This window comes from Anabrus simplex, chromosome 3 (genome assembly GCF_040414725.1).
Source record: "Anabrus simplex isolate iqAnaSimp1 chromosome 3, ASM4041472v1, whole genome shotgun sequence".
In the NCBI taxonomy this organism is placed as follows: domain Eukaryota; kingdom Metazoa; phylum Arthropoda; class Insecta; order Orthoptera; family Tettigoniidae; genus Anabrus; species Anabrus simplex.
The window spans coordinates 84,972,269-84,988,871 of NC_090267.1; the positions used below are offsets into that span (position 1 = coordinate 84,972,269).

The 16,603-nt window shown below is 37.1% G+C and overlaps 1 protein-coding gene across 1 annotated transcript in view; it reads left to right on the forward strand.

Annotated features, from left to right (window-relative positions):
• LOC136866665 (transforming growth factor beta receptor type 3) overlaps positions 1–16,603 on the forward strand; it is a 310,806-nt gene that overhangs the window by 225,711 nt on the left and 68,492 nt on the right. The window contains exon 14 of the mRNA XM_068227001.1: positions 11,835–11,987. Coding sequence (XP_068083102.1) covers positions 11,835–11,987 — 153 coding nt within the window. The remainder of the gene's footprint in view (positions 1–11,834; positions 11,988–16,603) is intronic.

Genomic DNA, 16,603 nt, shown 5'->3' on the forward strand with positions numbered 1-16,603 from the left:
TCACCACACCATTTTTTACTATGAAGTATGTACCAGGCTCGTCTACAGAACAAGAGTCGTCCACATGCATCTCGCTTTCAGAGTCACTTTCTCTTTCCTCAACAATATCATCACTTAGGGATCCTTCATCACTGATACACTCATTATTACAGTCACTGTCACTTTCACATAGAATTGAACAAATTAATTCAACGTCATTTGTGTTTTCTGTGTTGGAACGCACTAAAAAAATGTCATGCTGCATCACGATTGATAGCGCTGTATCTTACAGGTACAAAGCCAAGCCTAATAGGGAATGAGTGGACAGAAAGAAAAGAGATCCTAACAGGGAATTCCCAGAGTGCCGATAAGCAGCTACAGAAAAGCGTGGGTCATTCCAGCTTATCATTTAAGAAATATGATGTGATGAAAGACTCTCATATCTCACAGATACAGAACAACCAACAGAAGGTTAAACAAACCTCAAAAGACTAGTCCATTTACTCTAAAAAATTTGTAACCAGTGTACGTAAAATTTGTTACACATACCATACATTTACACATAATCTATAAAACACCTAACTTGTTTGCCAGGCTGTGTGGCTTAGACAGTTAATGCACTGGCTTTCTCAGTTCAAGTTTGCAGGTTCGATCCTGACTCAGTTATGTGGGAAACGTCATGGAAAGGAATGTGATTGTAGCGGGAGAACTCAATTTACCAAATGTCAATTGGGAAGGTAATGGGAACGACAGGAAGCATGCCAAATGGCAAATAATATGGGAAGGACAGCTGATTCAGAAAGTGAAGGAGCCAACTAGAGGGAAGAATATTCGGAACGTGGTGCTGGTAAAACCAGATGAGCTCTATAGAGAAACCGAAGTAGTAGATGGTATTAGTGATCATGAAGCTGTTTTTGTCGTAGTTAAAAATAAATGTGATAGAAAAGAAGGTCTTAAAAGTAGGACTATTAGGCAGTACCACATGGCTGATAAAGCAGGCATGAGGGAGTTTAAAAAAAGTAAGTATGATCGGTGGAAAACGATAAATAAAAATGTAAACGTACTCTGGGATGGGTTTAAAGCAATTGTTGAGGAATGTGAAAACAGGTTTGTACCTTTAAAGGTGGTAAGGAATGGCAAAGACCCACTTTATTATAACAGAGAAATAGAGGGACTAAGAAGGAGGTGCAGATTGGAAAGAAATATAGAAATGGCTGTGGAAGTAAGGAGAAATTGAAGAAACTTACTGGGAAATTGAATCTAGCAAAGAAGTCAGCTAAGGATAACATGATGGCAAGCATAATTGGCAGTCATACAAATTTTAGTGAAAATTGGAAGGGTATGCATAGGTACTTTAAGGCAGAAACAAGTTCCTAAAAGGACATTCCAGGAATCATTAATGAACAAGGGGAGTGTGCATGTGAGGATTTTCAAAAGGTAGAAGTATTCAGTCAGCAGTATGTAAAGATTGTTGGTTACAAGGATAATGTCCAGATAGAGAAGGTGACTTAATACTAAAGAAGTATTAAAATTTACCTATGATAACAATGACATGCACAGTAAGAAACAAAAGTTGAAAACTAGAAAAGCGGCTGGAATTGATAAGATTTCTGGGGATATACTAAAGACAATGGGTTGGGATATAATACCATATCTGAAGTACTTATTTGATTATTGTTTGGTCAGGGGAGCTATACCAGATGAATGGAGAGTTGCTATAGTAGCCCCTGTGTATAAAGGAAAGGGTGATAGACATAAAGCTGAAAATTACAGGCCAGTCAATTTGACATGCTTTGCATGTAAGCTTTGGAATAGCATTCTTTCGGATTATATTGGACATGTTTGCGAAATTAATAACAGGTTCGATAGAAGGCAGTTTGGGTTTAGGAAAGGTTATTCCACTGAAGCTCGACTTGTAGGATTCCAGCAAGATATAGCAGATACCTTGTTTTCAGGAGGTCAAGTGGATTGTATTGCGATTGACCTGTCTAAGGCATTTGATAGGGTGGATCATGGGGGACTACTGGCAAAAATGAGTGCAATTGGATTAGACAAAAGAGTGACTGAATGGGTTGCTATATTTCTTGAAAATAGATCTTAGAGTATTAGAGCAGGTGAAGCTTTATCTCACTCTGTAAGAAGTAAGAGGGGAATTCCTCAAGGCAGTGTTATTGGATCTTCATGTTTTCTTATATATATAAATGATATGAGTAAAGAAGTGGAATCAGAGATAAGGCTTCTTGCGAATGATATTATTTTGCACTCGGAAGTTCATGCCCTAAAAAAATAAGAAATATGCATGCAATATGCTCTTAAAAACTTGAAAATATGCCAATAAATATGCACTATTAAAATGGAAAAACGGCAGTAGACAAGTCAGGTTAGTATTGATAATAATAAACTTACATTTTTTTCCTTGGAGGTTGAAGCAGAGAAATTGTCCCACTGTCAATGCTGAGAGATGAATTGCAGTTCACAACCATCACTTTGCACAAATTTTCACCTGAAAAACATCGTCTGTTGTCTTGCAAAATAGTTTTGTAATGTGAAAAACTTCTTTCCACATCACAAGATGTTATTGGGGCATATTTAAATGATAACTGTTCCACAGAAAGAGGCAAGTCTTTTGGATTTGACAGGCTGTTTTCCTTCGAGAATGTCTCGAATATCGCACAACTGTTTATAACCAGTATTTTTTGAAGTTACATAATTTATTTTTTCTTTCATTTTTTGTCCTATGCTGCCAGGACCAGAATTTAGATTGGATATTTTTTTTTTTTTGAAAACAGTAAGTATTTCCTTTAAGGGAAATCCTACAGCTTCCAGTGACATTATGGCGGTGGCCAAAAATGAAAAATGGGCATTTATAAAAAAAGGATTCTCTTCTAACTCAATGCCTGACAGAATATTTTGCACTGTTTGTATTGATGCAGCTTCATTTGAGTCCAGTGAATACTTTCTCTTTGAATACTTCTATGTGCTGAGCATAATACAAAGCTGCATCCAGCCATGTTCCCCATCGTGTTAACACTGGCGTAAGAGGAAGTGGGATATTGGGTGCTGTTAATCTAAATAACTTGACTCTTGAAGGAGATTTGACAAAAAATTTCTTTGAATAGGCGACAAATCGATCTACCAATGGAAAAGAATGCAATTAAGAGCATGTGTTAAACAAGTTATATGAATTAAGTTAGGGAAAAATGTCTTTCAGTGTTTGTCCTGGTTTTACCATATACGTACCTGCATCGGTAACAAATAAAAGTAGCCGGTCGTATTTGATTCCAGATGGCCATAATAATTCCAATGAGTCCATCACACACTGCATTACAGTTGCATTGTTAGTGGCCGGCAATTCACACACATTAAGAAGATATGGTATCGTCTTTTGTTCCTTATTTAAGGCACCCACAATTACATTAGCAATAAATCGGCCCTCAAAATCAGTGGTTTCATCATAGACAACCACATAAACTGATCCGCTAATTCAATTTGTAAATTTGACAATACGTTATTGTAACAACATCCTACGTAAGTCTCACACAATGTACTTGCTTCAGGCACATGTTGTCGAGTGTATTTGGCAAGAAAATGTTTTAATGTGGGGTTATTAATTTTATACAAGGGAGTATCAGCAGCTAAAAATGCTTGGCAGAAGTCTTAGGAAAATTCACTAATCCTACTTCCTAAACACTCTAATAATTGTTTTTGAATAGGCTCTTTATTTGCGAGTTTGCTAGTTAAATTCTCCTTGTGTTTTGCTGTGTTTATGTGTTAAACTGTTTGAAATCTTTTCTCACTCCCTTTGAAACTTTTTGGCGTCGATGGCCTACGCTGTGTTGAACTCTCTTCCATAGTAAATGCACCATTAACCGACTAGATTAAAACGTCGTGTGGTGTGAGGATAAAGACGAAAACACACTACTGTCACCTCGCATGGAGTTTACGCGTATCGTGTCGTAATCTAACCTGTCCAGAAAGATGTGCTATATCTTGCGCCACTGGCCTGCAGTACATACTACGTCATGCATTTCCCGTACTTCTTCCCCTACTTGCTCGCTAAGCTGCTCTCGTTCGTTGAGAGCGGGGAGCAAACTGGCTCCGAAGGCATTTCGCCGTTGATTGACGATGCCTGTTGTAAAGAACGAGTCTGATAACGGCGGCATTTCACACTGCCAGCATAACCATGTACGGGAACCGTTCTTTATTTTTCTGAATTCAGACACTGAGAGTTTTGCGCAGGTTCTATGGCCTTTTAGCGAGCAATTATTACAGTGGACAAATAATTGGTTCCTCGTACCACTATTTCCGCAAATTGTGCACTGTTGTGGACCCGGGTTTAGTTCGATGTCCCCACTTAGGGCAAGTGCCAAGCACAGCAGTGGCCGATTAGCTGCAGGCAGTCTGACAACACCGCTCCCGTCCCTTCGCCGTGGCTGACCTATGGCTGCCATCCCCAGACTTTCAGCACTGCACCACGTCAAACAGTTAAGGGTACATTTTTCACTCACCAGTAGTTTTTCCAATAGAATTATGTTTTCCAGGTATCTAGGAGGGTTATCTGAAGCTATTATAGCACTTTTGGAGTATTGCACTGCACGCTTCACCACCAAAAATATAATAACACTGCGCATAACACTCAGCGTCATTTCTGCACACACTGCCATCTTGACTCACAACAAGTCAGTGCTTTTTCCCTATCCACTCCTTTGTTACATGGCCTGCCTGCTTCCTCCAGCACGTCAGTGCTTGTTCTACATCAGACATTAGAGATTTACTTCTTTGCCTGAGGTCCTATGCATGTGTATGTTCAGTCTTCAGCCCTAAGGCTGGTTGGATCCTCAACAGCTCTGCCATCAGCTATCATAGATGGCCTAGGCATCACTGAAGAGGCATACTAGGGAAATGAGGAGTGAGGGCTGAGGGCTTAGAAGAATGAAAAGACAAAATTATAACATTAAACTTAGGTAATTCATCTTTAATCACTGCCAAAGACTCGCTCAATTCATCTGTGGTTAGCTCAGGAACAGTCACTGGGTAAGTTAAGAGAAGAAGCTAATAAACTCATATCGTCCCTAACAGTCCTTGAGGGATTTACTTTATGAATCCGGAGTTCGTAATGTAATTCTTCCTTTCTCAAATGAGGAGTAGAAACAGCTCAAGAACTCATGAAAGGAAGAAACTAAAATACAAGATAATTCTGTGCATTTGCAATCTTACCTAATTTTAAGGTTAGTTTGGGTCATTCACTATCTACTAATCCTTCGTTCACAACACACGCTTCTGCTATCAAATGTAACTGTTCAACAGCTGGGTTACACAATTATATCAAATAATAATAATAATAATAATAATAATAATAATAATAATAATAATAATAATAATAATAATAATAATAATAATAATAACAACAATAAAACAAACTCAAGGTTCATAGAAGTGGAGTACCAAACAACAGGTTGGGAAACACGACAACTACAAGATGGATGTGGAAAACGGCATGGACCCTCCAAGGTTGATGGAACGTATCCGTTGTGAATGAACAAATAGTAGATGGTAATTTCCCTTGAATATTTTTTAAAATAAAGTAAATAAAACAAAATAATAAAAGGACAAACTGAAACACATCATAGAAAGAACTAAACAAACTTGTTTATAAGATTACTGTAAGTGTTAACTGTGCTTGCAGATATGTGCTACATACAAAGGAAAATTTTAAGTTACACTTAAGTATACAATGATGCAAATAAATTAGGAAAAATAAATAAATAAAAGGCACAGAAAACTTGCGCCAGTACCTAAAACACTTCCAGTAAAGAGCATAGATTTTGTGTGTGTATATTAAGAAATATAGAACTACGGGAGGCAAACCCGAGGAAAAGTTAAATTACATGTTAGTTACAAGGTTAAAAAAAGAAAAGGTAATTGCCTCCAAAAACAAAATCGCACATGCTTAACTGAAAAGTTAAGTCATTTTGATAATTTCAATGGTGAATGTAAATCCCGCAGATAAACTCCTGTGCAAGAAAAGAAATAATTACATTTAAATGAATTTAGTGTCCGAAATAAAATAATAAGAAATAGAGCTTACCCCGTGACAGGTATCCCATGACGGGACCGAAGCAGGACCGCGTCCACTCTCTAGGATGATATAGATGTTGATTCCCATAGGGAACCTGAAATATTTATCCCGAATAAGTAAACCAGGGGGAGCCTCCGTGGCTCAGACGGCAGCGTGTCGGTCTCTCACCGCTGGATACCGTGGTTCAAATCCTGGTCGCTCCATGTGAGATTTGTGCTGGACAAAGTGGGGGAGGGACAGGTTTTTCTCCGGGTACTCCGGTTTTCCCTGTTATCTTTCATTCGAGCAACACTCTCCATTCTCATTTCATAGCATCTATCAGTCATTAATAAATCACTTTGGGAGTGGCGACCCCATCGTACTAATAGCCTATATCTGCTTCATTCATTCCATCCCTGACCCGGTCAATGACTGGAAGACAGGTTGTAGGTTTTCATTTTCAAGTAAACCAGGAATGAGTTAGCTGGAAAATTTATAATGTCCAATAACGGACCATTTACTGTATATTGGTATCTCTAGGACGGTCAAAAATCAAAGACGCAGGGACTACTTCACTCCCACGGCTAGAGCGGATGAGATGAGATCGAGAAACAGGAAATGGTGCAACCACCAAAGTAACCAATCAGGATGCGGAATTTATCCTCGACTTTTGTATTCATCAATTACATTTGAGCCTATTTTTACCAATCAGAAGTCTCTTCATTCTTGATGATCCAGAAAAGTCTTTTACGCAACAGGTACATGTTTCACAAGTTAGATACAAAAAATTTCACATATTAATAATAATTTTTATACAACACAAAAAATTTCTAAAACAGAATTTTGTAAGTTCACAGGTCCAAACACAATATCTTATAAAACATAAATAATTTTTAGAACAATAAATGAAGAAGTTTCCATCATTTTCCCACTGCTGTCTTAAATCCTGCAATAATATTAATAATAATAATAATAATAATAATAATAATAATAATAATAATAATATATTATATTATATTATATTATATTATATTATATTATATTATATTATATCTGAAGCCATTTGGCAAAACTAATTTTGAGTGATAAATTTATAAACTACCTGCAAGAAAACATATGGCAGCAATATTAAACCTGAAAAAGAAACAACTTAATTAAAATAGAATGATGTGTTTTGTTAAAGAACATCATCAGATTCTATCAAATCACACTCAACTATTTAGGAAAGTATAAACATTTATGTTTATTTCTGTTTAAATATTTACATACTTACTTAAATACTTAAATACCTTTATGTTTATTTCTGTTTAAATACTTAAATACTGAATGTTTATACTTTTCTAAATATTTGAGTGTGATTTGATAGAAGCTGATGTTCTTTTAAGAACAAAATATGTCATTCTTTTTTAATTAAGTTTTTTTCATGTTTAATTCTGTTACTATAAATTTTCCTGCATGTAGTTTAAAGAATGAAAGAAGTACTGTAATGATAACTATTGCAGTGGTAACAGGGGGATAAATGCTGACAACACCTATAATTCATTAGTAATATGTGATGATCTTACATCTTCTGACTTCTGTTTCAGGTTTTTAGAAGCGTCTGCAAGCTTCTTACAACTGTTATTCAAATCTTCCTTGTTAAATTTTTTTGTGTCTCAAATAACACTGAACACATCAGAGCAGTACTGTGCACTGAGCGAGTTGGCCGTGCGGTTAGGTGCGCACAGCTATGAGCTTGCATTCAGGAGGTAGTAGGTTCGAACCCCACTGTTGGCAGCCCTGAAGATGGTTTTCTGTGGTTTCCCATTTTCACACCAGGCAATTAAGGCCACAGCCACTTACTTCCCATTCTTAGCCCTTTCCTTTCCCATCATCGCCATAAGACCTATCTGTGCAGGCGCGACATAAAGCCAGTTGTAAAAAAAAAAAAAAAAAAGAGAGAGAGAAGCTGTATATCTTTCTCTAAGCAGTGTCTATTGCAACATTGAAAAAGTTTATTCACATAGACTATTTTCTTCTCTCCCGAGATGGGCTCATTCCTACTTTCATTATAAAATTGCTTTTTCACAGGTACAGATCTGGAATCCTATATTCAATAACATTCCTCAAGGATGTAATTAATTCTTTTGCTTCTTCTCTAGCTTTTTCAAAACCACTGATCTGAAATTCTTCATTATCACCTATTGATGCTTTTATCAGTTTTGCTGTTGCATGTGTTTCTGTTGAACTGATTTATTAATTTATTGATATAATTACATTTATTGTACTATGTCACAAGGCACAAAGAAAACTTGAATTTTGTGATCTCTTTTAGGAAACTGCCTGACTTGCTGAATCACATGGGGTTCCCCTTTGAAGGTTTTTTAAACTTTTATAAATGATGTCTTTTGTTAAACTCTCATTGAACAACTTCACTTTCAATCTTAGCCTCCCATCTGCTTCCATAGAGTGGTTTTAGTGTTAACACTTTTAACACTAAGCCCGTACGGGATACGGGCGCGCTGCTTTCCTGCTTCTGGACGGCCCCCCTTATGTGATACAGGCGTGATTTTCTAGTGTGTTTAAATCCAGCTGCACGTATCACATACGGTTCCCGTCCCTTGGTTGGAGGTATTAGTTCATCTAGCGACCACTAGAATGCAGCAGTTATCGGAAATTTCGAACTGAAACGATAAACAGGCCGTGACCTCTATCATAGCACTTGGTGTGCCGTGTGCTGCACGCGCCAAATCTGTCACGCTGTCAGCTGTGTTACTGTGTAAACATGTCTTCACGCCAGCTCAATGATAGTGATATTTTGGATATTTTATCGGGAGAAGTGGGTTCAGAGATGGATGAAAGTGATGTCGACCCTGCTTACGAACCAGATAACGTATCAAGCGATAGTTCAGGTAAGATTTTTATTTATTACGTCACTTTGGAACGTAAGTGTTCAGCTGTATTATTTTACTCCGAATACAAACGATAGAAATACTTCGCCTACAGAAATTTGCTCAGACAAGGGCAAGAAGGAAAGTGGTAAGCGCGTTAGAAAAGAGAGTAGATGGTGGTGCAAGGAGTACAAAGTAGGACTGTGTATAGTCCAATGTTTTCAGGACTACTATACAAAAACAAACTATTCTTAAATAGGTAAATATTTTATTCTACTGCATTTGTGTTTATTTGTGGCCTAATAGTCACGTTAAATGAATATATTTTTATTGTTCGAGCAAGCTTATTGGTATAACCTCAATGTAAAAAAAATTTTCCGTACTATTTTTTTCATGTTTTTCATAAGACTACATGTATGTATGTATGTATGTATGTATGTATGTATGTTTCATAAGACTAGTATAATTAAATTACTTCAGATATTCACTTGTTGATTAACATCTTCATTTTGGATGGTTGACACCTTTATACAGTACAAAAATCAGGCATGTAATATGTTTTGCTGTTCCATAATAACGTGTTAAAAATTAGCGAAAAGACCCAGTTCACAGACAGTATCCATGTTAAAATATGGTAGTGTTGAAAGTGTTAAGTGTACATGAGCAGTCAAAATTTCCCAGTGCTTCACAGATGCAGAAAATAAAAAGTGAACAATATTTGTACTATACCAGAAGCCTCCGTGGCTCAGGCGGCAGCACGCCGGCCTCTCACTGCTGAGTTCTGTGGTTTAAATCCCGGTCACTCCATGTGAGATTTGTGCTGTATAAAGCGGAGGCGGGACCGGTTTTTCTCCGCGTACTCCGGTTTTCCCTGTAATCTTTCATTCCAGCAACTCTCTCCAATATCATTTCATCTGTCATTCATTAATCATTGCCCCAGAGAATTGCAACAGGCCTCAGCAGCCGGCACAATTCCTATCCTTGCCGCTAGATGGGGCTTTCATTCATTCCATTTCTGACCCGGTTGAATGACTGGACACAGGCTGTGGATTTTCATTTACTGAACCAAAGAAATGTAGTGCAATTGTTGAAGATTTAACTGAATCACCAACAACCAAGTTCATACTGTGAGCGCAGCAAGGTATATCAAGCTTTCTTCCCTTTTGTGTTGCTTCCATTGTCATATGATTGTCCATGACAGTCTGCAAAAGGTAACCCGTTTCAGCTATTATCTGAAGCAGTCATTTAGTGGGACCTTTTCCAGTAGTATCTCCAACTTCATAAAGCCCAGGAGAGTACTCTTCAGTGGTGACAGGAAATACACCCACAATTCTTAAAACTACACTAAACTGTTCTTTGCAACTAAGATCTGGCATACAGTCTAGAATAATGGAATATTATTTGTTCCTAAGTAAATTATTTTATTATTTATTGTAATTATTGATTGTCCTTACTAAGGTACGCAACCAGTCTTCCAGGTTTTGCTGACCACTCAACATGTTCATCAGAATCAAATTTGACCATCAACTCAACTTGTTAAAGAAAATTCTCATTACAATACCTGGATTTTGAAACTCTTCTTGATCACCCCCTCAAAGGAAGATTCCTATCCATCAGTAACAAAATAATAGAAAATAATCTCTCTAAAACTAACCTCCATCTTTTTTTATTGCTTTTCAATTTGATCTTATGTTACCTGGTCCATTAATGTTGAACTTTCAATTCTTTGAGAGAGCTCTTTCCATTTGCACATTTATACTATAAGGTTGTGAGACAGTTCGTGGTTAGAGAAAACTTTAGAAAGTTCCTTGCCAGTCTCTGTATCTACTTCCAGTGAGAGAGCCACAACTGGAGGTGGACAATTTGCAACAAAGGAATATAAAAATATAGCATTTTTTCCCAGAGTACATAAGCTTTTCATCATTTAGAAGCTGGCAAAAGCAATGGTACACTAATACAGCATCTGGTTCTTTATTTATCACATTCTTAAAGCAGAAATCTATAATCTTAACTAAATGCTACAATTTTTTCTATAACTTGTGACCAGTTCATGTGTCACTTGAATCAAATACACACTGAAGGTTTTGTATTCTGATGATGTTTCTTCCTTTCCATGGAGTTGAAAATTAGCTGAAGTACCACTTTTGTTACAAAGCTCTGAAGGTGAAGTTGATTCTACTACTTTGTTACTTTCAGAAACATTCACACTCATGTTCAGTAGCAGTAAATTGTTTTCTCAATAATTTGTGTTGAATTGCCCCTGATGGATTTTTGCTACACTCAGTTGTTGGGGTTTTTATTACTCTATACTTGTTCGCTGTATTCCCTGTACTCATTTCACATTGTTCATTCACAGACACCGCAGTCACATTATCATTTAGCGTTCTCTTTACAATTTTTTTATGCACTTTCCTACCATAATATTTTTTTCTTTTTTTTTTTCAGCTCCTCCTAATGCTTTCTCTTTTGACAATCTGATAAGTATTTTCTGTGCATTTCATGTTTACATAATGGTAACCCATGGACTAACACACATCAACAAACAGGCTAAGCAGATATGAATAAGAAGTACACTGAGCAGAAATTCATAAACGACAGATATCAACAATTAAACTTGAATTGCAATGATGTGTTAACCTGTTTCTGATAGTTTATTGATTGTAAAACATCATTAATATAACTGGAAGATTAAGGGATTTTTAAGGAAGACAGTTTCAATAGTAAATTCAACCTGTTATTACTATTACGCTTTTACAGGAGGGTGATAATAGGGCTCTATTAAGTTTGGGGCTAGTCTACTCAAAACAGTTCATATTTAAATGTAACCTAACTTTCTAATTTTCAGAATCTAGGTGTTAACCAACTTGTTAACCTGTGCATGTATTTTTCATCATACAGTTAAGTATGTAATTACTATTTTGTTGCAGCTGTACCAAGTGCAGCCCCTGCAGAAGAACAAGTACATACCAAAGTTGTGTATGTTGGAGTATCTACTGAGGTAACAGTGGGGATTGCTCTTGCTTCATTTGTGATTGGTGTTGGGCTTACAGGGACTCTATGGTGCATCCACATGAAGACAGGTAAGTAGTTCTTTTAAAATTGATTTAAATAGTTCATTTTAGCAAACCTGTAAGACTAATTTAAACTTCTAAGATATCACTAACAATTACATAAAACATTCCCTGATATCAGCTGTAATTAAACAGTGATATCTTGAGTGCTGTATTTACCAAGTAAACATTTTTTTTCATTTTGTTTCTTTTTCTTTTCTATCTCACAGCAAAGCATCATTTGCTGTGAATAGGGTGTACCAGTCATAATATCCTATGCAAAAAAGTTAATGCATGCTGTATTGTGAGGTGGAAAGTGATATGGACGTTTGCTTTATGAATCAGCCAATCATTCAATCACTACTGATCTGAATCAATCAATCAATCAATCAATCAATCAATCAATCAATCAATCAATCAATCAATCAATCAATCACTACTGATCTGCATATACGGCAGTCATCTGGGTGGCAGATACCCTATCTGTTGTTTTCCTAGCCTTTTCTTAAATGATTGCAAAGAAATTGGAAATTTATTGAACATCTCCCTTGGTAAGTTATTCCAATTCCTAATTGCCCTTCCTATAAAAGAATATTTGCCCCAATTTGTCCTCCTGAATTCCAACTTTATCCTACTTTTAAAGACACCATTCAAACTTATTCATCTATTGATGTCATTCCACGCCACCTCTCCACTGACAGCTCGGAACATACCAACATCTATATCATATACCACTTAGTCGAGCAGCTCGTCTCCTTTCTTCCAAGTCTTCCCAGCCCAAACTTTGCAACATTTTTGTAACGCTACTCTTTTGTCGGAAATCACCTAGAACAAATTGAGCTACATTTCTTTGGATTTTTTCCAGTTCTTGAATCAGTAATCCTTGTGAGGGTCCCATACACTGGAATCATACTCTAGTTGGGGTCTTACCAGAGACTTATATGCACTCTCCTTTACATCCTTACTCATGATCATGATCATCATCATCATCATCATCATCATCATCATTTCCCTTTATCCAGCTGTAGCCGGGTAGGGACAAATATGGTTCCTCTCCACTTTCTTGGGTAGGGGACGCCCTAATATTTTCCGAGGAACCCTATCTGCTTTCTCCATATATGCTATTGTTACGATGGGCTCGCCACACCCAAAGGCTTACATCTGTATTACAACCCCTAAATACCCTCATAACCATGTGCAGAGATCTGTACCCTTTATTTACAGTCATATTTATGTGATTACCCCAATGAAGATCTTTCCTTATATTAAGACCTAGGTACTTACAACAATCCCCCAAAGGAACTTTCACCCCATCAACGCAGTAATTAAAACTGAGAGGACTTTTCCTATTTGTGAAACTCACAACCTGACTTTTAACCCCGTTTATCATCATATTATTGGTCTGGCTCCATGGCTAAATGGTTAGCGTGCTGGCCTTTGGTCACAGGGGTCCTGGGTTCGATTCCCGGCAGGATCGGGAATTCTAACCATAATTCGTTAATTCCCCTGGCACGGGGACTTGGGTGTAGGTGTCGTCTTCATCCTCATTTCATCCTCATCACGACGTGCAGATCACCTACGGGAATCAAATCCAAAGACCTGCACCAGGCCTCTCCGGAGGCCGCACGCCATCATACCATTGCCTACTGTCTATCTCACACATTATCGAGGTCATTTTGCAGTTGCTCACAGTCTTGTAACTTATTTATTACTCTGTGCAGAATAACATCATCTGAAAAAAGCCTTATCTCTGATTCCACTTCTTTACACATATCATTGATATATATACCAGTATATATATATAAGAAAACGTAAAGTCTGATAGTACTGCCTTGAGGAATTCCCCTCTTAATTATTACAGGGACAGTTAAAGCTTCGCCTACTGTAATTCTCTGAGTTCTGTTTTCTAGAAACAGAGCCACCCATTCAGTCACATTTTTGTCAAGTCCAGTTGCACTCTTTTTTGTCAGTAGTCTCCCATGACCTACCCTATCAAATGCCTTAGATAGGTCAATCGCGATACATTCCATTTGACCTCCTGAATCCAGGATGTCTGCTATATCTTGCTGGAATCCTACAAGTTGAGCTTCAGTGGAATAACCTTTCCTAAACCCAAACTGCCTTCTGTCAAACCAGTTATTAATTTTGCAAACATGTGTAATATAATCAGAAAGAACGCATTCCCAAAGCCTACATGCATTGCGTGTCAAATTGACTGGCCTGTAATTTTCAGCTTTATATCTATCACCCTTTCCTTGCACACAGTAACGAATCCCTGTGATAAACCTGTTGGGATGCCACATAATTAAGCTCTACTATATCACATCATTAACATGAAAGCAGCGAGAATGATAGTTAGTATAAACAGGTGGGAAAAATGGCAAGAGGGTACTCAGAATGAGGATATAAAGGCTAAGTTAGGAATGAACTCTATGGATGAAGCTGTACGCATAAACCGGCTTTGGTGGTGGGGTCATCTGAGGTGAGTGGAGGAAGATAGTATATCCGTTCATAGCAGATAAATCCATCTCTTCATCTTTCTCTTGGGTTCTTGATATGCCACAGCTTCACTCGTCAGGAACAAAAAATCAACCTACAAGACGTCTGGGTCCTAGCAGATGTTGGGTATTTCACTTGTATAATTCCTGCATTGGAAACATATTCATTCACATATGAGGCAAGGACATGGGTCTCTGCATATTATAAATAATAACGATCAGTGTTATTTTCAACATGGAAGGATGCTCCCAATTTAATAATCATGAAGAAGAAAAAGGATATTAATTATAACGTGGGTTGATGGTTGAATTGTCAGATTGATGAGTAGTATGCCAATAATATGAGTTTGAGGTTAATTATTAACAATGGAGTCTGGTATCAAAACAGTGATGGCCGACAATCTCATAATATAAACAAATGAAGATTGAACATTCAAAAGAGACTTTGTCCACAATAATAAAAAAAAAAGTGTCGCATACCTACCACATTAGAAGGATCATGTGCACATTTATAAACACTCACATACTGCTCTCGACATTGCAGTTTTTGCATCGTTGGTGTAAAGCTTCAAGGCACGCCTGTTTTCTTTGTGTGGACAGAAGTCCAAGCAGGTCGAGGTGCCATAGAGGTATTAAATGCTTTCCTCTACCATCTGAACAAGTTGAATTTGAGTTACAAGAAGAGAATACGATTTTTCTATGACATGTGCTGCCCAGAACAAAAGCAGTCATGTGTTGCATACTTTGATGTATTTTCTGCTACAAACAAAGGACATTGAATTTATTCAAATAACATTTCCTGTATGGGAACACAGCTACAAGCCAGCAGACCGTGTGCTTGATCAAGTGGAGAAGATATTGAGAAAGAAGTCAGCTGTCCTGTCAAAAGAAGAGTATGTAGGGATATATATTACAGTAGGTGAGGTGAAGCTATTAGATCAAGACCGCAAATTGTATAATGTTAAGGAATTGTCACAGTGCTTCAAGAGGTTAGCTAATATTAGTAACATGAAACGAGTGTTTATTGCTGGCAAAGAGAACAAAGGTGTGTGGTGTATTACAGAATGAGGGTTCCACAGAGTATCAGTCACTGCTCAAGAAAGGCTGGAATGCAGATAAGTGGTTAGAACTGGCAAAATGAGACAAATCTGAAGTGATATAAAGAACTCTTAATCAGTGTACCTAGTATTAATGTTCCAGATGAGGAGGATAATCCAATATTATGTGACTGTTTGGAAGACGATTGAGGCTTTCACATTTAAGAATGCCTTATAAGGTATTATTTTGACCAATAAGTTACAGTTGTGATCTTGAGATTAACTTTTCCTCATTTTTAAGTTTTCTTCGAGTTATATCATGGTTGTGTCTAACCTGTTTCATAAAATATCTGCAAGTGTCTTTTACCATATATATCCAGTCAAAATGCTCTGTGTCCAGCATTATGACTAATAAAACCAACCATGTCCAGTCTGTTCAATCAAAAGCAACTCTGTCCAAACTTTTATGTTAAATTTCTATATCACGTAACTAGATTTAAATAATTAGTTTGACTACTTCTAGATCAATAGATATTCATAATTAAGTATCCTGCACACACTTGTAACATAATAAACACATTTTTGTTTATACTTTAAAATTTGGTTTGAAGGACAAAGTCTCTTTTGAATATTTGCTCCTCAAATATGAATGTCTAGCTGATAAGTTTCTCAAGGACAATAACAAGCACATAGTTAAGAATAATACATCTCTTCAAAAGTATAACTATTATGCTGAAAGCAAAAATATAAATCTGAGGTTCTAATATTCCATTACATCATTGTTTATATTGTTGTTTGAGTCATCAGTCCATAGATTGGTTTAATGCAGCTGTCCATGCCACCCTATCCTGTGCTAACCTCTTCATTTCGACGTAACTATTGCATCCTACACCTGCTCTAATCTGCTTGTCATATTCATACCTTAGTCTACCCCTACTGTTCTTACCGTCTACACTTCCTTCAAAAACCAACTGAACAAGTCCTGGATGTCTTAAGATATGTCCTATCATTCTATCTGTTCTCCTCGTCAAATTTAGCCAAATCGATCTCCTCTCACCAATTCGATTCATTTTCTCTTGATTCATGATTGGACCTATCCATCTCACCTTCA